This window comes from Rhynchophorus ferrugineus, unplaced genomic scaffold, assembly GCF_030347505.1.
Source record: "Rhynchophorus ferrugineus isolate W39M unplaced genomic scaffold, kcgeb_rfMv2 rfM1, whole genome shotgun sequence".
Classification (NCBI taxonomy): Eukaryota; Metazoa; Arthropoda; class Insecta; order Coleoptera; family Curculionidae; genus Rhynchophorus; species Rhynchophorus ferrugineus.
In genome coordinates, this window is record NW_027472580.1 from 33,697,591 (window position 1) to 33,723,805 (window position 26,215).

Here is a 26,215-nt window from a genome sequence, read left to right on the forward strand (position 1 = left end):
TAGCCAAGTTTTCTAATCAGAACTCGTAAAATTGGTTCAAAAAGTTTTAATTATCTTAGAATGTAAGCAAATAAAATGTTAAAATACGCAAAAAAGACAAATATGTTTTTTATTTAAATGGTTACGTAACAGCTAACGATAATGGGTCCTAGTATCTACTTGATATCAATGTTTGCACAACAATCGCGTCTATTCTGATGCAACGCTATACGTTAGGATTACTGAAGCGTAACTAGTTAGAATCTGATCTTAAATCCTCTTGCGTCAGATATCTGTCGAAATCGTCTGGTTTCGAGTGTATGATGCTATTCTCATATCTTATGGTTAAATCAGTCATCAGATTGACGTAGGACGCTTCGACTTCTAACAAATTATCGAAAGCTTTTCGAAGGTCAGTGAAAGTGGGCCTGAGATTGGGACATGAGTTCCAGCATTGCTTCATCAAACAGTATCTAAAACATTAACAGTGCACGGCATATCAACAGTGCTAAGCGTGTCCAGTTCATGTTATACGCACATTTCATCAGGACAGTTGGCCGGCTTCTCCATCCTGTATCCGTTTTTCAACAGTGGAATTAAGTCTTCGGCGTCCAGAGTGGGATAAGGATTGGCACCGAGTGTTACTATCTCCCACAGAACTATCCCAAAGGACCATACGTCGCTCTCTGTTGTGTAAATTTGATGTGTTAAGGATTCCAATGCCATCCATCGAAATGGAAGTTTGCCTAAATAAAATCATTTAAAATCAGTAAAATATTATATTAATTAATGTTTATACTAACCGCCTGTGACTTTTTTATACATATTATTGACATATATATCACGACTTAGACCAAAATCAGATATCTTTAAAGTGTGGTGTTCAGTCACCAGAATATTCCTGGCTGCTAAATCTCTATGAATCATCTTCAAACTAGACAGAAATTCCTGCAAGAACACTTGATAGAATCAGTTTGGAAAAATACATTAGATTCGTGTTCGATAAGCAAGTTTAACTTTCAACATATATTGGTGTGATATAATTAACATATATAACTTTGAATCGGCAGATTAGGTTTACGAATATTCGTCATAATATCGATCATATTATATAAACAAAATATTATATGCAAATGTATACTTCAAATGCAAGAGCTTAAGTATTTAGAATCGTTATAACAGAAGAAATTATTCGCGATAAGCGTAAGATCTCAAGGCAGGTTCGATCCAATTCATTATTACCTTCTCTAAAATTTTATGTTCACTAACTTCACTGTTCATTAAGTTTTGTTGCTCTGTAAGAAAATACTATTTTATAACTTAAAAATATTACTCTCCGAAAGCCAATACAATACAATACATTTATTTGTTTCTTATTTATGAGTCGTGTTGGGAACAATCGACTGAAATCGGACTATTGACTGTTTAGTAAGTAATTGACTACTTTTTACTATCGACTGTTTCAGTCACTATTTTTGGTTCGACTGTTTTTACTAGTGACTGTTTTCAGTCGCTATTTTTGGTCCGACTGATTTTAATACTATTTACTATCGACTGTTTCAGTCGTTTATTTTAGTTACAATTTTCGGTTCTACTAGTTCATTCGACTGATTTCTAACAACGTGGCTGTGTCGTCCTGGCCGTGACCTTCAAAGTAATGCGGCGAATTTATGCTTATATAGATTTATATGTAATATATGTGGTTTTATGTTTTTTTTGTAGTTTCTTGTGAATAACTATATATTGTGAATTAATATAGCAGCATTTTGGAACGCTAGTTTTCGAGGGCAAAAAAATTAAAAAATGATAAATTGTAAGATACTTTTGACTGGTATAATAGGTAATACTTTGGGCTGGTGCAATAGGTAATATTTTTTTGATAAACTTTCACGATTTTTGTCCAAGCATTTTGTTTGTCAAAACTTTTTTCCTAAAATTTTTAAAACTAAAATTAGGTTACAAAGGTTTCAGAAATTACGTCGATTCCAAAAGATTTGAAGAATTTTTTGCAGTAGTAGTTGTTAAATTTCTTTTAAAAATATTAACGGTAAAGATGTGAATAAACTATATTAAATATTTGTAATAAATATATTTTCTGATAGAAAAAGTATATTATTCAACAATTTATTTTGATGGCTATTAAGAAGAGCACGACAGTTCATATTTGTTGACGAATGGACTATCTTAACAGAATGTGTTCAACTTTTAAAGCCTCTTGAAATAATGACCACCGAGTTATCTGGTGAAAAATATCCCACGATGTCTTTAATTATACTATTAATAAGAGGACTGAAACATTCCATCTAATCCAGGATTTTAACAAGTGAATGGGGAAAAAATACAAAATTTTCTATTAGATGTCATCAATTAAAGACTGGCAATTTTAGAAATGAACACGATATGCGGGAAATCCACATTTTCAGATCCTAGATTTAAAAAAGCAGGATGTGGTAGTGCAAATAATTCTGAGGCGATACAAAAAGTTATCACAAAAGAGGTATCTTCCATTCTTCCAACTTCAAAAAATTCAAATATAGTTCCACAACTCGAAATTCAAGACACAACTACTGGCCAAGAACGTATTGACATCTGGAGATACTTTGATAAAAAATGACTAGAATGGAAGAAGTAATAATTCCACGTACTGTAATAACTTTACAGATTAAGCAGTATTTGGAAATGCCATTTATTGGCCATTTAGAAAACCCATTGGATTTTTTTCAAGCCCATAAAATGACACTACTTGAATTATATCAGTTACACGTAAAATATTCCTCTAACCCACAACATCTGTCCCCTCGGAACGAAGAATTGTTTTAAAATCTGGGGAAATAATTAACGATCGAAGAAATCGCCTCACGGGAGAAAAGTTGAACGTGCTATCGACTGCTTCGACTGTTTTGCGACTATCGATTGTTTCGACTGTTTTCAGTCGATAGTTTCCAACGCTATTTATGAGTGATTTTCTCATTTACGGTATCTATTTTTAAAAGCAAGATTCCATTAGTCTGTTGAAATGCTATTCTACGGCTACTGTTATATTGGAGGTAATATCCATTCAAATTTCTTGTCGCGTCTCTAAAACGATCTAGTGTCTGGGTTCCAGTCCGATCCACTTTCGGTTCAGATCTACTGGGTTCACACCACCCTTTAATCATTTATTGTGATTCAAGATGGTGGTGTAAGAATCATTCTTAAACATCTTATGGTGAGTACAGCTTGAACGAACCGAACGTTCGGGTTTGCGGGAAAATTCGACATGTATTTGGCGAAAATATCTGCGTTCGCGGTGATCGAAATCAATCCGTGGCGTGTTCGGTTCCTCTCGGAAAGTTTCGGTCTTCAAAAATCATTTGACGGTTTTCATCGTTTGGTTCGGAGTTCGGAGTTAAAATGTCTTGTGAAAGATTTTTCGACAGTATGTATAGTTTTCTTTTCCTAAAAAGCAATGTATATTGCTAAAATAATTTGTACCGTCTAAGCGTTTTTAAAAGTGTATCAAATTATTGGTAAAAGTATGGCCGGTAATATAATAAACAAAGTTATGATAAGGAAGAAAATAGGAATAATATAGAAATTCAATTTGTTTGAAGTTTATGGTAAGAATATAACATAAAACTATTCTGTTTATACGACTTTAGTATTCTATTTAAACATTTCTGAAGAGATTTCAAATATTTACAATTCTGTAACGATTACAAAATAAACCAAAATCACCGAAGATATATTCAGTCCTAAGAGAAAAGAATCTATATGTGTAAATTTCACTATGAGGTAGACATAAATTAAGAATAATGTAATAACAGGTATGAATTTGTATTTACTGCATGATGTATATTCGTTCGAATATTCTAGAAATTTTATTACTATTTTGAAGGTAAAATATTTGTTAACTGTGTTTAAATTATTTCAGACAAAACGGCTAAGTAGAATGAAAAAATAAAAGCTGACAAGTGCAACATGATTTGGATGGAAGAGCCACAGTCCTTATAAGAGGATATTATGCTAGTATCTTTTCACATTATAAAGTAAAAAATAAACTTGCTAACAAGCGTATTTGAGACTTATCTTGGAAAAAATGAAGGAGTAACACCTTGAAACCGCAATGATATATCTGCTGTATAAAAAATAACATAGTTAAATGATTTTTTTCTAAAATTACTGTGTTTAATCAGTTTTAATTTATATTTTAGTTCCAAGATATGGTAGTATTTTTGGAAAGAAGTTAAAAAAATGGAGTGGTTATTATTACATTTTAATATGTTTGTCAGATTTTAAAATGTTATGACATTATTGTATTTTTTCAATTGCTATTTCCAGTATTTGCACAACTTTCATATATGCTCCGAACAATGATATATGAAAAATAATGTTCCAACAACCTTTGGCAAACTTAATATTTTTATGTTGTTAATAATTATTTTATATGAGATTATTATTAAACATATTTTCTCTCACTAGTTATGAAATACTTTTTTTATATTATTTGACAAGTTTTGTACTATGGAGAGTATTAATAAATGTAATTCCCTTCAAGGAAAAATAAAAAACAACTCATATTTTTATGAGACGTAAAATAGAAATCAAAGTTAAATATTATATCAGATTTCATTACAAGGTTCTTGTAAGTTGAATATAAATATTTTAATTTTTCATGGTTTTTATGAGGTTTTTTTTATAATTATATGTTTTATTATTAATCATCAATATATATCAAACATATATTTATCCTGCAAGAACATTTTTATAGTAATAATCAAATTATAAGGAAAAAGAGGGTTACTTTCCCGATAGCAAAACATATGTCATTCATAATCTCGCCAATTTTTCCCACATTCGCTTAAATTTGTTGGCTCGATCCGCGGCTCCTAGAATTACGTTCTGTTTGTCGCCAAGCGCTGAGTCACGCGGCGAATACTGGAACTAAGCAAAGTGCATGCGCAGTAATGCTTATGCGAATTTTCAATTTTCTCACGAAATTCGCCCCGAGTGCTCAGGTATGTGCCCACCATTAGACTCGTTAAAACTCGACTTGAGCGATTTTACTAATTTTGGTTTTGAAGTATTTGTGGATGTCCACTAAAGAACTGTATTATGGCAAAATATGGAATAACTGCGAGAAAGATTGTAAAAACGAGATTTTTTCCCATACAATGTGCCACTGTCACTGTTATTAATAGTTTTACTATCACAAAGGATCGGCACATTTGTTCGTTGACAAATATTTATGGCTAAACATCTTAAATACCGATTAAAATTACCGGCCAATATTAATAGTGTTAGTTAAAAATAAATCGCGATTGGAATATATATTAAATATTGAAGATAATTTCTCGGTACTGACTGTATAATACTTTACTGTGATTTTTATTTCATATAAATCTAAATATTTTTTGATGAGTACATCGATTCGATAAAGTGAACATGACGTGAAAAGTAATGACATAAATATTAAATATAATATAACCAACGGTAAAATCGAATAGAATTCTAATTATTGTTTGAGAAAATATTTACCGAGAATAGAGAGTGTTTATGGTAAAGCATACTTTGTAAATCTATTTCAGATTTGTTATTATTTAGTAATAAATTTAGTGCACTAGATATTTATTTACTTTTGTCATTAACAATGCCAAGGAGAAGACGACCTGACTGCGAGTGTCAATCAAATGCGCGACGAGCTACCTCACGTACTAATCGCACTGATGATCAGCAAGAGACAGAAAATGATAATAGCCGTATTGGTATGTCACAATTGCGTTCAAAAGTAACTGGAAAATATGTGTATAGGCTTAGAGTGCAACGAGCTCCTGCACATCGGACATAATAATAACGAGCACGACACTATAAAATCGAGCGATTTCACAGACGTGTGATCCAGGATCGAGCAGCATTCCATTATGATCCTGAATTAGATTATGGTGCCAACAAATCAGTTACAATTGAGGACATACACCGGTGAATTTAAATTGTGTCGGTGGAAAAGTATAATTTCCACAATTGGTTCCACTATCAGATCAATGGATCTCATTAGATGATTCAGAGTGACGCGTAATGACGCTCATTAGTTTCTGGGATAGCAAATGATTCTAACCACTTTTGGCCAACATTCAAAAATGTAATGTACCAAATTGTTCACAAGATTTTTGGTAACATTCAAAATTGTATCAAATATAACAGGTCAATTGAAAAGTCCCCGTCCTGCCACATAGATGGCGCTACTAGAATTAAATCCATTTGTTTTTTAGTTAGCCCTAACCTGCAAAAGATGCGGGTATAAATTTGACAGCTGTCGAATCATCAGTTTGTGAATTATAGCATTTTGAGTGAAGCAACTATTTGAAAAAAATGGATAAAAAGGAATTTCGCGTGTTGATAAAATATTGCTTTTTGAAAGAAAAAATACAGTTGAAGCAAAAACATGGCTTTGATGTCGAGTTTCTGGACACTGCCCCAGGAAAATCAATCATCAAGTATTGGTATGCTAAGTTTAGACGTGGTGAAATGAGCACCGAAGACGGTGAACGCAGTCGCCGCCCAAAAGAGGTTGTTACTGATGAAAACATTAAAAAAATCCACAAAATGAGTTTGAATGATCGTAAATTTAAATTGAACAAAATAGCAGACACTCTAAAGATATCAACTGAACGTGTACATCATATAATTTACGAATATTTGGGTATGAGAAAGCTGTGTGCAAAGTGCCGCGCAAGCTCAGTTTTGACCAATAACAACGACCAGTTGATGATTCGGAGCAGTGTTTAAAAATGATCAAGTGTAATAAACCCGATTTTTTGCGCCGATGTGTTACAATGGATGAAACATGACTCTATCATTTCACTCCGAAGTCTAATCGACAGTCATCCGAGCGGACTGCACATTATGACCCCGCTCCAAAGCGTGGGAAAACACAACGGTTGGTTGGCAAGGTTATGGCGCCTGTATTTTGAGACGCGCATGGAATAATTTTCATTGAATACCTTGAAAAAGAAAGGACCATCAACAGCAACTATTGCATAGCGTTATTGGGCCTTTTGAAGGACGAAATCGCCGAAAAATGGCCGCAATTAAAAAAAAAAGAAAGTGCTGCTTCACCAAGACAATGCACCGTGTCACAGATCAGTGAAAACGATGGCAAAATCCATGAATTGGGCTTCGAATTGCTTCCTCATCTACCGTATTCTCCAGATCTGGCCCCCAGCGACTATTTCCTCTTCTCAGATCTCAAAAGAATGCTAGCTGAGAAGAAATTTTTGTCGAATGAAGAGGTGATCGATGAACCTTGAAGGGAATTATGTTGAATAAAAAAAACTAATTTTGCCAAAAAAATGTGTTTTACTATAGTAGGCTGAGGACTTTTCAACTGACTTGTTACGGACACGCTAAATAACCTGAATCATAGATACGAGTTCATATTTGTAGCATCTTAGAAATTGTCGAGTGCATTTACGTTTTTCTTGAGTGTTTTGTTTCATAATTATTGTTATAATAAAATTATCAAGAATCCAATTTGGATAAGACAAGACCACTGACGCAAAATGAAATTGAGTACTACGCAAATCCAAGTGATTCTGAATGTGACGGGATTTTTGGCGAAGATGGTAACGATAGTAGCGATTATGAACCTTCTGAGGATTCAAATGATTATGAATATGAAGTCATTTCCGAACCTGATTTGCTCCCGAATCTGAAGATAATGACCATAATTCCAAACAATAACATCAAATATGAATGATAATTTGTCGACAGAAATTCAATAACATCCTGAATTATTTATTTTCCAAAGATATGTTGGTGTGATTGATTAAGATATGAAGTGCTTGATTTCTGGAGTGTCAGTTTCCCTATGAATTTGATTATTTCTGACAAACCATGGAGCGTTTAATATTCTCCTGAGGAGCTTATTTTGGAAAACTTGAAGCCGTTTGACCTGGTTGGGTGTAACAAACTTGAAGTAGACATTAGATCCGTAGAGGAGTACGGACCGAATTAACATCTTGTAAAATAAGCATTTGATGGAGATGGGAAGTCTGCTAGAAGGGCAGATCAGAGAAGATAGCAGGTTTGCTATCCCCGAACCTTTTTGGATTGCTTTCTGGATTTGGGAATGCCAACCGAACCGCCGGTCGAAGTGAAGACCTAGGTACGTGACGTTATCCAGCCATGGAATTATTACGGTGTCGATCTTAAGTTGCGAGACGCGCAGTGCGTAACGCTTCTTATGGAAAATGATGACCTGGGTTTTCAGGGGGTTGATTTGCAACCTCCAGAATTTGAACCACTTGACCGCATGATCGAGCTGCTTCTGTAAACGTTCATGAATTGTAACTTCGAACCTAGCGGCCGTGAAGGAAGCAGTGTCGTCAGCGTAAAACGCGACAATTGATTTTCCGCTCATACATAAAAAATAAAAAACACAAATATGGTATCAAATTGTATGACTTATGTGACTTCGATGGTATTGTAATGAAATATTATATAGATAAAAGAAAGATTTACAGCGAAAAATCCGAGAAAACTGTCATTAATGTAGGTTACACTACTAACGTTGTTTTTTTTATTTACTTGAGGACTATCTAGATAAGAATATACGGTTTAAATGGATAATATTTATAATTCTGTAAACCTTACGAAATAACAGAAAATTGTCCTGTTACTGTTTGCAAAGAGAAAGTGAAATGGGATGTTCTTAACCTTTCAAACATGCATGCTCTTGAAATGGTAAAAGGGCCTTATGGCAATCGAAACATTTCTATGAAACCGAATATAATTCTAGATTACATTAATGGAATGTCTGGCATTAGCCGATCAAATGCTTTTGTACTACTCATCTCTAAAAAAGACTATTAGATGGCTCAAAAGGTTTCATTACATATTATAGATATATAGGCAATGCTCACAAACTTTTTCAAAAAGTAACTTTTAAAATAAAACTAATACTGTTTAGAGAAAAATTCGTCGTATGGTTGATTTGAGAAGAAATTCAAGTAGTTTCGAAAAAAATATATTGCAATAGCTCCATTATTTAAGGAGTCTACCACCTACTGAAAAAAAAACATTAACTTTGTCGTATATGTACTCCAACAAAAAAACTCCGAGAAGCGCGTTATTTCTATCCAGCCTCTAAAAAGTAGCGTAGTAGTTTTTATGTAGAAGATTGTTTTAAGTTCCACAAACAATAAAATATCATTTTATTTCTTGAATTTGAACTAATTTTTATAATTATATTTTTTGTTCGTTTTTTAATGCATTTTCTGTTCTCAAAGCCAGTACTGATATTTTGTTCTTTTCTCAGAAGCCATCTGTCGGTATTAGCACTGAAATATTTCGAGTTTAATCGTAGCTAATAAAAATGGCAAGTAAACACAGGACGAGTTATTTCAGAAGTCAACATTTTAATTTACAAAATTTGCTAAAAGATGTAGGTGATGTGTAGTTCACCGAATAATCTAGTATGTATTTGATAATTAAAAAATAAGACTTAGCCGACCTTCATCTTTCAAACGTCGTCCCTAATAAATAAATTGCCCCGTTTAAAAACCCACAACATCAGTTAAAATAATATTTATGATACGTAATGAAATGCTTAAGGCTTCTAATAAATATTTGCCTGATCCTATTATCTATATCTAAAAATAAAACTACGAACTTATAGGTCTTATCGAACATACAACTTGTTGGAGATATTATTGCTTTACTCCGTAAACAGTTTTGTTGATTTTAAACATTTTTGACATTTATTACAATTTTTTATAGAATATTCTTTATATATATATATATATATATATATATATATATATATATATATATATATATATTAAAGTCTCCTTTTACCAACTATGGGTTTATCTGGACTGGACCTAAAGTTTAACGTAGGCTCCGAACCACGGTCCTCAGCTTTGAGCCTATCAATTGGCGAGTGACCAACTTAGAAAATCATCCCAGAAGACATCCGGTCTTACCCAGCCTGGTTACTGGCGTGACTGGGATTATTTTCATTGTCGGTTTTACATTCTTGCCTGGAACAATCACAAATTTTAAAGAATCACAAACATAAATTTACAACCATGCCCTAGCAGGAATCGAACCTGCGGCTATCGCAACAGTAGGAGGAAGAATATTCTTTCTCATTCTTTACGTTTTTAAGGGTTTGACATTGAATATTCCGCTTCGATGTCGATGTGGATGGCTTTTTTGGATTAACCATAATATTGTATTATCTCTTATAGTTTCCGAGACATAGGCAATCGAAAATTTACACTTTAGGTTCTGTTTTTTAATATAGGCCAAAATTGTAAAATGGTCTGATGAATTACGGATTTCGTTCCAATTCACATTCCAAGTAATATTCGGCATGCTAATTACGTTGCCGATTGCCAAATTGCATTATATCTTATAATTTCCGAGATATAGGCTATCGAAATTTTACACTTTAAGTTCCGTTTTTTAATATAGGTCAAAATTGTAAAATGGTCTAATGAATTACGGATTTCGTTCCAATTCACATTCCAAGTAATATCCGTCATGCTAATTATGTTGCCGATTGCCAAATTGCATTATATCTTATAGTTTCCGAGATATAGGCTATCGAAATTTTGTAATTTAGGTTCTGCTTTTTAATATAGACCAAAATTGTAAAATGGTCTGATGAATTACGGATTTCGTTCCAATTCACATTCCAAGTAATATTCGGCATTCTAATTACGTTGCCGATTGCCAAATTGCATTATATCTTATAGTTTCCGAGATATAGGCTATCGAAATTTTGCAATTTAGGTTCTGTTTTTTAATATAGGCCAAAATTGTAAAATGGTTTTATGAATTATGGATTTTGTTCCAATTCACATTATAAGTAATATTCGGCATGCTAATTACGTTGCCGATTGCCAAATTGCATTATATCTTATAGTTTCCGAGATATAGGCTATCGAAATTTTACACTTTAGGTTCGGTTTTTTAATATAGGCTAAAATTGTAATATGGTCTTATGAGTTATGGATTTTGTTCCAGTTCACATTCCAAGTAATATTCGGCATGCTAATTACGTTGCCGATTGCCAAATTGCATTATATCTTATAATTTCCGAGATATAGGCTATCGAAATTTTGTAATTTAGGTTCTGCTTTTTAATATAGACCAAAATTGTAAAATGGTCTGATGAATTACGGATTTCGTTCCAATTCACATTTCAAGTAATATCCGTCATGCTAATTACGTTGCCGATTGCCAAATTGCATTATATCTTATAATTTCCGAGATATAGGCTATCGAAATTTTGTAATTTAGGTTCTGCTTTTTAATATAGACCAAAATTGTAAAATGGTCTTATGAGTTATGGATTTTGTTCCAATTCACATTCCAAGTAATATCCGTCATGCTAATTATGTTGCCGATTGCCAAATTGCATTATATCTTATAGTTTCCGAGATATAGGCTATCGAAATTTTACACTTTATGTTCTGTTTTTTAATATAGGCCAAAATTGTAAAATGGTCTTATGAGTTATGGATTTTGTTCCAATTCACATTCCAAGTAATATTCGGCATGCTAATTACGTTGCCGATTGCCAAATTGCATTATATCTTATAGTTTCCGAGATATAGGCTATCGACATTTTGTAATTTAGGTTCTGTTTTTTAATATAGGCCAAAATTGTAAAATGGTCTTATGAGTTATGGATTTTGTTCCAATTCACATTCCGAGTAATATTCGGCATGCTAATTACGTTGCCGATTGCCAAATTGCATTATATCCTATAGTTTCCGAGATATAGGCTATCGAAATTTTGCACTTTAGGTTCTGTTTTTTAATATAGGCTAAAATTGTAAAATGGTCTTATGAATTACGGATTTCGTTTTGGATTAACGATTAATTTTTGGCGCTTGGGATTCTTATAGTAGAGATCTTTTTATCACTAATCACAATACCCCACACAAAACTCATTTTTCGTGTCAAGCATATAAATCTCTGGAAATAGTTGATTCATTAACTGCTAAGTTGTTTGAAAGTTTTTTTGGGAGTTTCCGAACTCTTATGGCCCTTCATTCTTTGACATTGACAAAAAAAAATTGACGATTGGGGGATAACATCATCACAAGTATTTAAAACAGTTTCTAAAGGGCTTACAAAAGGAATCAATATCGAAAATGTATTTTTCAGCTTTCTATGATTAGCGTCTATATACATTAAATAACTCAATAGAACTAAATGGAAAACTGTTATATGATTGTGCATTATTATGTGTTATTTTATTATTATTATTTATGTAGAGATATGTCGAAACCATCAAATTTGTTAGGTTGTTTAACAGTTGTTGACATTTATTAATCTAAAACTGACTGATGAGGTCACAGTAGCCGTAACTAATTCTAAGAAATTGAGAAGTTTAGTAAATAATCTACAAAATTTGTTTGTAATTTAGATAATTTCTCATATCATACCATTCCAATTGAAATTTGTCGCGCGAAAGAAAGCAAATCCTTCCATCTCAAGGTATTCTCATCTCCTTTCTGGACAGTAACTTTGGAAGCCAGACCGGACTCTCTTGCCTTCAACCTATGATTTTCTCTAAAATATCAACATATCACTTAAATCAAAGATAACGTATGATAAATTAAATCAAAATATACTTGTTCTCCAATACAAGCCACACCTTCTTGAGGAAAGTGTGAAGATCTCCGTTGGAACAATATTCCACCAAAAGTAACGGATTGTTGGGTCTGGACTTTGTAACTACACCGATCAAATGGATGATGTGGGGATGTTTCGGCACACTTCTCATTATTTCAATTTCGGCATAAAACTGTCGTAGTTGTTCTTCGGTTGGTTGTTCTGAAAGTAAATCCAATCCGTTAGTACTGCAGTTCCCACGATAGGTCAAAGCATAACCTTTAAGCATTTTTGCCGCAACCACCACTTTGTTGTGTCCACTCGTGTAACAGTAAGCTCTTTGCACAACTCCAAAAGCTCCCACTCCGATTATTTTATCCATTAGTAGCTTGGATTCGTCAATTTCCCTGTCAAAATTATCTCTGGCGAATTTTACTCCAATTTCGTCTAGTTTCTAAAATGTTACTCAATTAGTTCAGAGTATTTCGTGAAAAACGAACTTACTTCTAAGCGTTTTTTAAACGCATCGGTGATTTTATTTCCAAACAGCCAACACGATAAAATTATTGCAAAAATGAAGATAATCGTGACCACCCAAATCCATATTTCTGAATAGGTGGTTCGGTTGCTTTGTATCATACGTTTGCTATCAGATATCCGAACAAATGCTGGGTTGCTCTTGGTACCGGCTAAAGAACAAGCTGTTAGGCGAACATAGTAAGAAAGATCAGCCGTCAGTATTTGGAATGCTACCTCAGTGGAATTCTAAGAGTTAAAAAATCATTTATCAAAAATACACAACCAATTTGATTGAAAACATACAATAACAATTATTATGATCTAATATTAATATATATAGTTATAACTAATATAGTTTTTAACGAGATATCTTCAGTTTCTATAGCATCTATAATTTTTTATTTACTCAGCAACACTTTTAGTATGACAAATAAAAACTGTTAGTGGTAAATTTAACGACTGCTCCTTATATTCATTGCATTCATTCAGCTTTTTCATCAAAATCGATGTTTTGAGACGTAGGGAGAGTTTTGATGAACGAACATTTTTTTTGCCTGTTACGATAGTTTTAAAAGTAAAATCAATCAGCATTAACTAATCTGGTCCATTTTGAAATTCCACTTCAATATCTACTCTACACTGTCGATATCTCAATAACAAAAGAAAAAGTACTTGGATTGTTTGCTAACGATGCAGTCATTATGAAAATATATCAAGTGGTAGTCAAAAGTATCTATAAAATGACTAGAGATTGGAAATACAGTTTAATAGCCCAAAGCCTGTCCATGTTAATTTTGCATTGTAGTTAAAAGGTATATGTTAAACCTAATATAATCACTTAAGGGATGCTCAATTCTTCAAGTGAAATCAGCAAAATACTTCGGTATCCATTTTGATGGTAGATTAAATTGGGAAAATTATGTTAGCCAAAAATGTGAGTAGATCAGACGTAAAATTAAGCAATTGTACTGGTTAGTCGAAAGATACTCCCAACTTGACCTAAAATTAAAGAGATTGATTTATCAATCCTTATAAAACCTATTTATACTTATGGGATGCTTATTGCAAGTATAGAGTTATACTAGGCCATCAAATACAGTTAATTATTATTAATAGTTTTTACCACTTATGTAACAAAGTATTGCAGGATGAACTCGAAATCAAATGGAATGTTCTAAATCTAGCTCCGAACAAATGCTGGGTTGCTCTTGGTACCGGCTAAAGAACAAGCTGTTAGGCGAACATAGTAAGATAAATCAGGCAGTATTTGGAATGCTACCTCAGTGTAATTCTAAGAGTTAAAACATCATCTATCAAAAATATACAGCCAATTTGATTTGAAAGAATGTTACTAAGTCATAATAATATGAAATCAATATAAGTAATGGACAATGCGCAGGAAATCAGAAGCGAGTATAATATTGATTTCTTGTGAATTGATAAAATATAAATGAATAGTAGTATTAAATAAATATATAATTCAGCTCATACTAAACTTATCTAATAAAAAAATGTTAACACCTTATTTTTGTGTTATAGAGTCTCCTTTTTACCAATTAGGGTTTATCTGGACTAGACCTACTGTTTAACGTGAGCCTACTGACTCTCCAGTGACTACTTTAGAGATCAGCCCAGAAGACATTCGGTCTTACCCAGCCTGGTTACTGGCGTGACTAGGATCATTTTCATTGTTGAATTTTGCACTCTTGTTTAAGAACAATCACAAATGTTAAACAATCACAAACATAAATTTACGATCATGTCCAAGGAGGATACGAACCCGTGAATGCAGGGTACTGTCCTGTTGCTTTTACCACTACGCCAACCAAGCCGCCAACAGCTTGGTTTATTATGCCATTTTTGCAGCAATTACGGTAAAAGTTATATATTAAGGTATGAAGGCAAAATAAAAGATGTTAGAAATGTTTATGAATTGCATCTATAAAAGAAAATATAAAAAATATTGTATAATAATATATTTTAAAACAAAGTCAATTTTTAAGTCATTTTCTCAAGCAAATGGTGGCATATTTTAATACAATCAATTGTATCAATCAAATAAACAATCAACTGCATCAAAAATCAATATATTTTGTAGATGTTACATTGAAGTACTTAGAAAATATATATTATTATATTAAATTTAAGGCAATAGCAATGTATAATTAGGAAATAAGCTTTCACAAACCATATTAGAAGTATATTTGAAATGCGAAAATTGATTTTTTAAATTAATGTTGATTGAAGGTGGGAGATTGGGATACGATTTATATACATACATATTATTTAATGTCTCAAAATTGTTTGAATATAACATAAAATTTCCAGTGTATTCTCATTTAACATTATATTATTGGCCCAATGAAAAATAGTTTATTTTTGTTAAGCATCATTTGTCAAATTCGATGAAATATTTTTATGTTTTTTAATTTGTTTAGTATTCAAATGTTAAATAGTGTTTATATTGTTATTATTATGCATACATTTTTCCTTGTTAAAAATATTCGCCCGATATTATATTATTTTTAAAGGAGATCATTAATTATATTACTATTTTACATTATGTAAATAAATGTCTTTACAAAAATTATCGAAAATGTGGCGACAGTGTTAACATTATAATTTAAAGTCGCGTAGGAGTCTTTGAAATATTTTAGTATTCCAGTTTTTTTTGTTAAATCGTTTTTAACTTTTGATAATGATGATGGATTGATAACATTATCAAAAAATATGATAAATATACATCTTCAACAGATACATCTGCATAACCAGAAGGTGTAATACATAGTGTCTGTAGACGATGTCATATAGCAAACGTTGTTGATGTATTATATAATTCATGCTTACCCCCGGTAAGATCTGGCTTACTAACGATGAATTACTCACTAATGTTGCATTATAAAAATCAGGGAAAAATATTGGTTTGTTCCAGTATAGCTGTAACTTGTAAGTCATACCAGGATTGTCGTCGGTGAAATACTTAACAGCTGTCAGATTCTCAGGCATATCAGGCGCTAAAAAATAGTTAATATCTATCCAAACTAATACAATTGGTATGACGTACGACATATTGAAAAGTTTTTATAAGTTGCCAAACAAGAAGGCACACTGATTTGCAGCACTTTTATTGGGCTCTCTCTGGTGCCTTTTTCATTTTCTGATGACACTTCTACGTTGTATTTGCTACCCATTTCTAAAGGAGATATAGAAAATAACAGCATCCGATCCTGAAACGTTTACAGTTTAAAATAATTTTCATTTGTCAGGTGTAGGACTTAATTTTTTCTTTGCTGCCAAATATATATACTTTCATTGTTTTTTGTGGATTTGAAAAGATAGTACGAGAGATTTTAGAACTACGAAACGTTAGTTTATTAATCATAAATAACTATAGATGTTATATAACCATAAAAAAGTTTATGAACTCAATTGATAAATGGCATAATGTCTAAAACAAGGGAATACATTTTGTAGTGTTATTGATGCCGACGTTGTATATTAGGAAACCTGTGATTATTGCCGCCAATGTTTTTAAAAAGCTAAAAAAATTGAAATATAGAAATGTAAGCTCTACCGAATTAAATAAAAAGAGCAAACTAAAGTACTAACAAAATGGAAAAATCTATCCAGCCCAAATATTGTTGTCATAATCTTGAATGCTGCTCATATAGAAAGCGACCATAGTTATCCATTTGCAAAAATTGAAATAAAATTAAAACCTCAAAAGAGTCTAGTACAAACAATTCAAGAATAGAAAAAGAATATCGAAATGCTGTGAGACTTATCGATGAATTGAAAAAAAATATAGAAAATGAATTAGCGCACCTCATCTACAGAACATTATCAACAAAACAATCATACAAAAACAGCACACTAGTGATGTGTTGACAAACAACAAATTATATTTTAAAATTTTGTCAAAGCAAAATGATGGATGATTACAATGAACTTCAAAAAAAAAATTGATGCTTTATTAGAACTCAAGAAAACGTGTTTATCAAATATGAAGGGTTAAAGTTTAGAGGAGTTAGATTAGTCAAAGCAAATCAAATATGAAGGCAACCTGGGTTAATTATTATTTATTTAATGAAACTTTACTCGGATTAACCAAAACAAACTAAGATTGATATAAATATACCCAAAATAAAACGACACCGACACATATTAATATTTTAAACTTATAAGAATTACTTAAGATTATTGAACAATCCTATCTTATTGAAATATTAATATCTTATAGAAATATCTTAATCTTACAAGAATTACTTAATCTCGTATCGAGTGTCCAATGACGCTACATTATTCACTCGAATAATCCCCTACTATCATAGGATACACAATGAATGAAAAACTGGTATTACTATCGTTGTTTTCAAGAAACTAGATAAGAAACTGCCCAAAAATAATTTAATAACCTTAGCGGTTGGAAGCTGTAGGAATGCATGCATCTAATATTGAGTTGCAGCGAGTGACAAGTACCTAAGAGAGTAAGTTAAATTGGAAACATGATGTTAGGCAAAAAGCAGACTCAAAAATAATTGGACCTAAGATCAAAGAGATTAGTTTATCAGTTAATTATAAAGCCTATTCTGTCAAATCATTCATCATCATTTATTAATCATCAACTCTTATCGCTGATACTCGAAATCCAATGGCCCCACGAAATTATCCAATATTTCGTTTTAAAATATGAAAGAATGATATGACTACAGTAATGTGGAAGCAGGAAGTTAACGAACCAAACAACACGAATGTAGTTATTGTTAATGCTATGTAGAGTATAATTGTTACCCTTAACTTATCCATCACTGCTTTTATTGTCTATTAATGTACTTTCATTTCACAGAACAATAGTTTTTTTAAACGAATTTATAAATTATATTGCACTTAGCATATCTAATGCAAGATGTCTAAAGAAATCGTCAAATCACTTAATACGAAGATATCAGCCATCGTAAGTTGAAATCAAATAAATCTCAGGTTATAGTAAAGGTAGCAGTTAGCAAGAATAGCAGGATGATTAAATTACATAGTATGGCGATGTGAAAAAAGTAAAATAGAAACAAAATCAAGAATTTACAAGGCAACGGTTTGTAAATTCTTCATGCCGGCTTCATTTGGACGTTACCTGAAATATGGCACAAGATCATAGAAAACAATGGACAAGATTCCCGGGTTTACATTAGTTTGTTCTTTATTATTTTATATAAAATTAATTTTCTGAAATACTCTTAAAAATTAAGTCTTACACCCAATATTATATCTAGCACAATACCTTCTCTTGTGTTATATTAACGTTTTGTATATTAAATTTCCTGTGCATCAAACTATTTCCCTTTTTATGCCAGATTACTTTATAAAGGCACGACAAATCTGCAAATATTATATTAAAAATTTTACTTGTAATATTCTCTTCTTAATATTCTTCACTTGTAATAAATTAGGTGCTTGCATATATTTTTATCAGTCACAACAATAATTAAGCACTTACCCCAACTGTTAAATTCGTTAGTTTTAAAATTTCTCCATACAAAATAATAATTGTTCATTTAGTTTTATTGAGTTATTCAGTGTATATAGGAGCTAATCATGTAACGTTCAAATTTACATTTTAAATTCTCATTATTTTGGTTGTCTGATTTGAAGACATTTGGCGCCGAAGCCTTTTAAATACCTTGAGAACTAATGGTAAGTATTTTGGTTTCAATAATTTAAAAGTGGTAATGAATTGGATTGAAAAGATTGTGGTTATTTCAATAATTTAAAAATGGTTAAAGACAAAGAAGAACCAAACAAGTTCGAAGACAGTCTTGCAGTTGATGAATCAGCTGTTTCGTTAATTGTACAAACAGAAAGGTGTATTATTACAAGCAAATCAACAATAGCTAGTAGCAAACGCAAAATAATATTCATGCAAGGCAAACCTCGGTCATGTTGCAAGAGTTGTGAAGAATATATTGTTTCAGCTGGAAAATGGTGTAGTTCTTAGCTTATTTACCAGATATAGTATCTTCTGATTACTATAGTCGATTCAAAATAACAGTGTGCTCTCGTCATCAAGGTGTTTAATATATTGCCCATCGCAATTTGCATTTTTTTTTTAATTAGACAATATTTTCCTTTTCATTTTATTGTAGTTATAATGCTATCTGATACGTTCGAACATGTAACCGAATCAGCATACATCAGTGCCTATGTTAGTGATAATAATTACAGGTAATAAACCGGCAAACGTTTTGGTGCTTTACTTGTTTTGATAAATTTCAAATCGCTACTTATTATTATTCTGATTGAAAATGTCGAAGTCATTAGATAGGCAGAAACAGTTTGCGTCTCTAATGAGTTACTTCGAGCAGGAATGATATAGTGGAGGCCCTCTCTGGCCTGTAAAATACCGCTACGGTTTTTATTGGAAATATTTTTGGCGTGTTAGAGTTGTATATTAAAATATCTCAAAAAATTAAAAATTAAGTAAAATTTATGAAATGTATAAAAACAGTGCGTAGCTTTTTCAATACAATCATAATTTAAACAATTATTTCAGGGGAAACTGTTAGTCGGGAAAGTATCTATAGGAAACTTAGAGATATGCAGCTTTTTATAGACTATCCCTTCATACATTGTTGGGAAACACATGATATAGATGGTGTAAAGATAACCCACGAAGCTAATTGAGCTTCTCGACATTGCTTTTAGGCGATTACAATTTTAAGAATCTTATAATAGAATGAAGGAAGACTTGTTATTTCAATTTGTGTATTTAGATAAGGCATGAATGTTTCAAAATGGAACATTGGGTTATTCAAGGCAGGATGATAATAAAAATAGCACTAAGACAACAAAAGTTAACAGAAAGGTAAACGTTAACTAACATTTGGTTAGATTTTCTTGCTCCTAATATTTATAAATAATTAATTGGAGCGATATTGCTCTTCATGCTGGATATAGGAAAGGTTTTATTACCGGCGCAGTGTTTACCATGGATACCATAATATGATTTTGCTCTGGTTTAAGAATCACATCTTAAAGAACCAGGAGAAACCATAAGTTTTTTTATGGACAATGGTAAAAACACAGCAAAAACTGTATGGATATGTGGAAAAAAGCATTTTCTACAGTAACACTTTTGATTTGAATGAACTCCATTAGACATAATGAACATGAAATTAACAAATGGTGGAATCGTGTTACATATATTGGACAAGTGTTAGATACATTGGAACTTAACAATTTAGTTATTGACTGAATAATGATTCAGAAAGTAACTGTAACTGAATAAAACTTTCCGGATGCGGGATTATGATCTAATTCTCACAATTACCGAGATAGGGTAATGAAAGTGGAAACAATTAAAGGTAACTATACAATTAATATAGGATAACTGTAATTATACATACTATATATTTACGCACATATACGATATCTACGCACATAGTTATTAAACTATGTGCGTAGATATCCGTGTAGTTTGTTCGGAAAATACACAAAAAAGTCGAGGAGAAAAGGAATACTTGTTGAGGGAACTGTTTTACAGATATAACAAACGTATTGGGAAAAAGCGCTTAAATCTAGTTTTATCAAAAAGATATGTACACATATAGTAACAGAAGAAACTAAGGAGAAATACAATGATATCTAAATGACTTAACAAGAAAACAATGCAACGAAGGAAACAAGAACTAAATGTAAAAGGTAAATATGCTCTCTAATGAAAGTAAAATACAATACTTATACATTAGTTCTCAAGGGGATACCTTAAACTACATTAAAAGACGTTACTAGAACTCTACCTCATAGGTGGTGTGGAGAAGAGTTTAATAATGAAATGAGATAATAAATGAGAGTAAATATAATGAAACACAATTGTACTTCTAACTTCTAACTATAATGTTAAAATAAATTATTTTATAAATTAATGATAATATTATTTTTTGTTGATAATATAATTTTATTATATGGAAAAGTCAAAATGAGCTAAAACTCAAAGTTGGTACGGCGACATTGTGAAGTGTTGACGTCATAAATGTGGATCACTTGAGTTCACTGTTTTATTGAATGGGCTATACTTGTTTGGATCAATGCCTAATGGCTTCATTGGTACATGGTTTTGAAATACTGAAGAGGTGGGAGAATGGATTTATGATAAGATTGTTGCCGAATTAATATCACTCTTTCGATACGATAGCATGTAAGTTGAAATATCAACAAAAAGTTGTAGAAAATGATTGGTGAAAAAGTTGTTGAACATATATCACACCAATTTTTGATCCAGTGTAAGCACTTACCTTGGCCTTGTGTCCATTGTAGGTTTGCCAGATAAAAATCATTGTGAAATACAAGGGTATACCGTAGTTTTTCAACAGGGCGTCTAATGGCTAAATGAGTCCTAGTTTCCGCAATAATACTGGGACTTTTATACAACCTCTGTTGATCCAGGAAACTAAATACTTCAACCACATAACTCGTACCAGGAGTGAGACCAGTTAATGTTTTATAATTACAACTTGACTAAAAATTAAAAAATAAAAAGATTTTCTATGATGTTTTATTATTTAAGTACCAAAGAGGTAATACGATACTTTGATGAACCTAGTTTTGAGTATCTGATAATATAAGGATCATTGTTTTGCATCCATTGAATTACCAAAGAAGTTTCTTCTCGACAAAGTAACAGAGGTTGAAGCGAACTGTCAGTAGCAAGATCTAAGTCTGAAAAAAATAATATTTGAATTCTACAGAGTATCAACATAATTTTGAGAAACTTACTGTAAGATTTGCTGCAGTTGTTTCCGTGTCCTCTACAGAGTGGTGCGTGACAGCGCCTGTTCTGTAAATAACATGTTTACAGTTTCTTGTTGAACGGTTTCTTAATTTATTTACTTCACTGTTTAAAAAGCAATCTAAACAAATAGATGTAGTATAGTCCTCAGATTTTACCACTGAAACAACGATAGACAAAAAAACACATACTATATGGATAACGTACATCGTCCAAATCATCCAAAGCAACTGTTAAATAAACACTAATTCGAATCGTGGATCCCTATCGGGAGACAAGAACATATTTGAATATATTAGACTTTTAGATGGGCGTGATCAATGAAAATATAACCAATTTATCTAAACACGACGGTATTTTCTGCTGTTTGACGAAAAAAACAAAAATATTTAAAAAAATGTAATATTATTTTCTTAACACATTTGATTTCATTATTCTTTACATTAATTAATTTTATTAGTAATAAAATTAAATGCCTCATTAAAATTAAAACCTGCTTGATAACAAAATAGACTGTGAATTAATATCGAGGGATTTTTTTGTAAAGTCAAGGTTTTACTGTTCGAATGTTCGAAGGCCATCACTTTCTTTTTCCATCAACCATCTTTCTTGTTTCCATTTTTATTGATAAAATTTTTTGTATAATATTGAGAATATCTATTACTCAATAAATTATACTTGATATGTATTAGAAAATTGAAGCCAACGAGGTTATACCCTCTGGTATAGCCTGTTAGTATCGTTCTTAACTTTAGCTTAACTAGTCCAATTTAATTTTAATTTTAATTCGTTTGTAAATTAAAATTGTACTAAGCGTATCTAATGTAAGATGTAATCAGGCCTATAAATTAATATTAGAGGATTTACAACAGATGGTGTTACTGTATTTTAATCGCATTTGGTACATTTGTACTTCGTGTTGAAGCCTCACTGACAGACGCATTTCAGGATGTGTCATTTCATCGAAGTATGAACAAACATTTTTTTCAATGCGTTGAATTTATACCGAGTAACTCGTGTTAGCGAGAAGTTTTACTTTTTGCTTCACCTTGAAGAAAAAGGCGACTGAAGGTCATCGAATAGTGTGTGAAGCTTATGGCGACCATACTCTATCCATTTCAACATGTGAATACTGGTTTCGAAGTTTTAAAGATGGTGATCTTGACACCGAAGGAAAAAAGCCGAGTTAATGTCACTTAATATAAGAGTTGATTGTAAAAACTGTTTATTTAAGTGTTTTGGATGCACAATATTTTTTATTTTTCTCTGGGGTGCGTACACGAACAAATCAACATTTAGTGATGCGTGGGAAAACCACTTACAATTCTTGAAGTGAGAAGCATGGATTTTCCAATATTGTTTCTGCGTCTCGTTAATGATCATTGCAATATTTGAACTCGAGTCATCTTAGATGTGACGTTTAGCTCAGTTTTGCTTTAACCATTGTGTTGGGTAGACGTCCAAATTTTATTATGAATAAATATACGCCATAAGAACGAGCGGAAATAGTGACAATGGTAGCTTAATATGGACGTAATAATATGGTCTTAGGGTCAGGAAAATCAAGTGAATCTAACAATTTATTTCAATAAGTTTCGGCATTTTCTCAATTCATTGCATTATCGATGGATTAAGGATCTCTTCTCGCCTGAATTACGAATCGTATGAAGATGAATTATTTGTGAGTTATTTAACATTGCTTATTCGATTATTAAATTGATAGAATTATTTCAAGAAACCTTTTTTGAAGTTGTTTTGGTTTAATAACAGAAAAACTATGCCAATTCGATCTTTACGTTCTAAATAGCTTGTTTCTAATCTGTATCTAAAATTTCACAGTGTTTAAAAGTGGATAACAAAATCATTATTGCATTTAATGTAGCGCCTATTGCTTCTTAATATCATTTTATTATTGCATAATCTGTGTCACGCTCTTCCACCCTGTTTCCCTGTTTCTGTAACATTTAAATTTAACTTGATAGAGGAACAGGAACTACTAGATACTTATACAGAAATTGTTTTCGTCATATACGTTAGTTCTATACGAGTGCCAAAAACAGAGACATAGAGAAAGTTAAATAGGTGCAACTGTAACCACATTTTCATTGTGCATTTTAATCACCAGAGGTTTGGAGGTATACAAGCAGGAATAAACTGAGAGTTGTTTTTTTGCTTTTACGCGTTGATTTGAAATTGTATAGGACATCTTAGGTTATATATGTTGAAAAATTAAAAAATACAATTTGTTTAATTCTAAAAACCAAACAAAACCGTCGGTTCCAGTATGTGAAGCATCAAATAGAGTGATTTTTTTACCAAAGAGTCCCGCTCTAGTCTAGAAATTGTTTTTGAAAGGAAACAATGATAAGCTTAAGGGGGTACTCTAGCATAGAGGAAATCGAAAATAGGTATTTCTTCAAGTGAAATAAAAAATAAACTATATCTATTTTTTACTAGATATTTATTATTGTTTAAAGAATACATAAAGGAAAAATTAATAGACCAAAACGTTACAGGTTAGTTACAACAGTACTAGTAATCTGAAATAAAAATAAAAAAAATTCCAGATATACTATAACTGTAGTTATATATATTGTATAAAGGAAAAAAACACATTCTTTCGACGAATTATGAAATTATGGCTGTGCAAAAAAATAAAAAATTTTAACAATTTTTTTGATATTTTTAAATTTTTTAAATATAGTAAAAATTGAAATTTGTATGCGAGAAGAAGGTATAGAGGAGGCTCACACCAAATTTTAAATAAATCGGTTCAGTTGAACTTGAAATATCATAAACCGTTTCGAAAAAGTAGTATTGTTTTTAGATGTCGCGTCACTAAAATAGCTAGATCTCCGGCATATTCTTGTAAGATTAAGCTTTGAAATAATAAAAACCTTAGTTTTTTCAAGTTTCTAGTTAGGGAATGTTCTTGTCCGTTACTTCTTTTACAAGTTTTTCTTCTTACAGTTTCCCTGTAGGAAGGTTTGTTCTTTGCATCTCAGATTGGATGACTATTGATCCAAATATGAAAGAACATGGCTTAACTAATAGTTTTGTGACGATATTTTCAGAGATTCTTTAGCTTATCCCATCAAAAAGGAAAATGTCGCCACGCGTTCAATATTGACATTTGCAGTTATTCAGTTCACATTAGAATTTCTAAGAAGAATTATAAGTAAGTACAAATATAATATTTTTAAAAGGAAGTAAATTAAGAAATTTTAAAATTGAAGTTTACAACGTGTGTTTCTATATAGATTATTTTATTACAAAAGAATCTGTGTCTTCAACTTCATGCAAATTATTGCCAGCTAGTACAACACACTGTTAATTGTTACAAATCTTTTTATTATTCTGATATTGTTATTTTGCCAGATTATCTAAACTTTACTATATTTTACGGTGTATGTAATGCTTAAGCTATATCCTAATATTTTTAATAATTACCAAAATTATGTAACATACAACACCTACTTTAAATACAATTCTTATTCATATTTTCAAAATGTTAGTAATAGGACTGCAATAACAAAAATAAAAATAAAGTGTTGTTTGTTTCAAGCCAACAAAATTTTTTAAAGTTAATAGAATTTCAAAGGGCAATATCTTCATATGAAAGTTTGTAAAAGTTTTTTTATTAATCTCTTAGAACGTCAATAATCTGTCCGTGGGCAATAAGTAATATTGTATGATTTCCGTTATATAATATAATCATCCTAACATGTAGAAGATCACTTCAGTAAGTGATCTGCTGTATAACTTATAATCTAAATCTTATTCTAGATACCATTCTAACTTATCTTAAAGTCTATCTTAATTTATTCTAATGACTATTCTATCTTATTCTAGAAATTATTAAATTTCAGTCTATGTATCTATTAATCAGTTCGTATGGTAGTTTGCGTTTGAGCCTACGTATTTCACTGTTATTGCGCACATTTAACTGTTTGGCGAGTGCATTGGGATGCACTAATAGTCTTTCAGAGTTCTTCGCATTAGCATTTCGAATCACAGTCGTTATGGGTTCTAAGGGGATATCGCGTTGAATCAGTTTGTTGGAAACGTAATATGAGGTATCGACGATGACTCGCAACACTTTATTATGGAACCTCTGGAGGATATCTATGTTAAATTTGCTAGTAGTACCCCACAGTTCAATACTATAGCTCCAGATGGGAATTGTAAGTATTGCCTTTTTGTTTTGTTTGGTCTCGGTATCGAGTGATCAGTTGGTAGCAGTTAAAATAATATTGCAAATAGATAAATAGGTTTAGGTAGGTATTAAGTTAAATTGTGTGTATATAGTAGAATATAAAATACATGTAG

General features: G+C 31.6%; 1 protein-coding gene across 2 annotated transcripts; it reads right to left on the bottom strand.

The window, feature by feature from the left end:
• Positions 1-31: 31 nt before the first annotated feature.
• On the bottom strand, positions 32-22,134 carry tor (tyrosine protein kinase receptor torso). 2 transcript variants are annotated; one of them, XM_076419398.1, is made up of 14 exons: positions 21,988-22,134; positions 21,874-21,934; positions 21,668-21,816; positions 21,393-21,615; positions 18,383-18,480; positions 16,172-16,334; positions 15,955-16,121; positions 13,093-13,353; positions 12,868-13,042; positions 12,609-12,810; positions 12,420-12,546; positions 783-927; positions 518-725; positions 32-452 (listed from the first exon to the last, which is right to left on the bottom strand). In XM_076419398.1, the coding sequence occupies exons 1-14, from the start codon at positions 22,105-22,107 to the stop codon at positions 233-235; spliced, it is 2,319 nt and encodes a 772-aa protein (XP_076275513.1). In that variant the 5' UTR covers positions 22,108-22,134; the 3' UTR covers positions 32-232. The 2 variants fall into 2 exon arrangements, with proteins under 2 accessions (XP_076275513.1, XP_076275514.1); XM_076419399.1 differs by lacking the exons at positions 18,383-18,480; positions 21,668-21,816; positions 21,874-21,934; positions 21,988-22,134 and having other exon boundaries at positions 21,393-21,577.
• Positions 22,135-26,215: the final 4,081 nt, after the last annotated feature.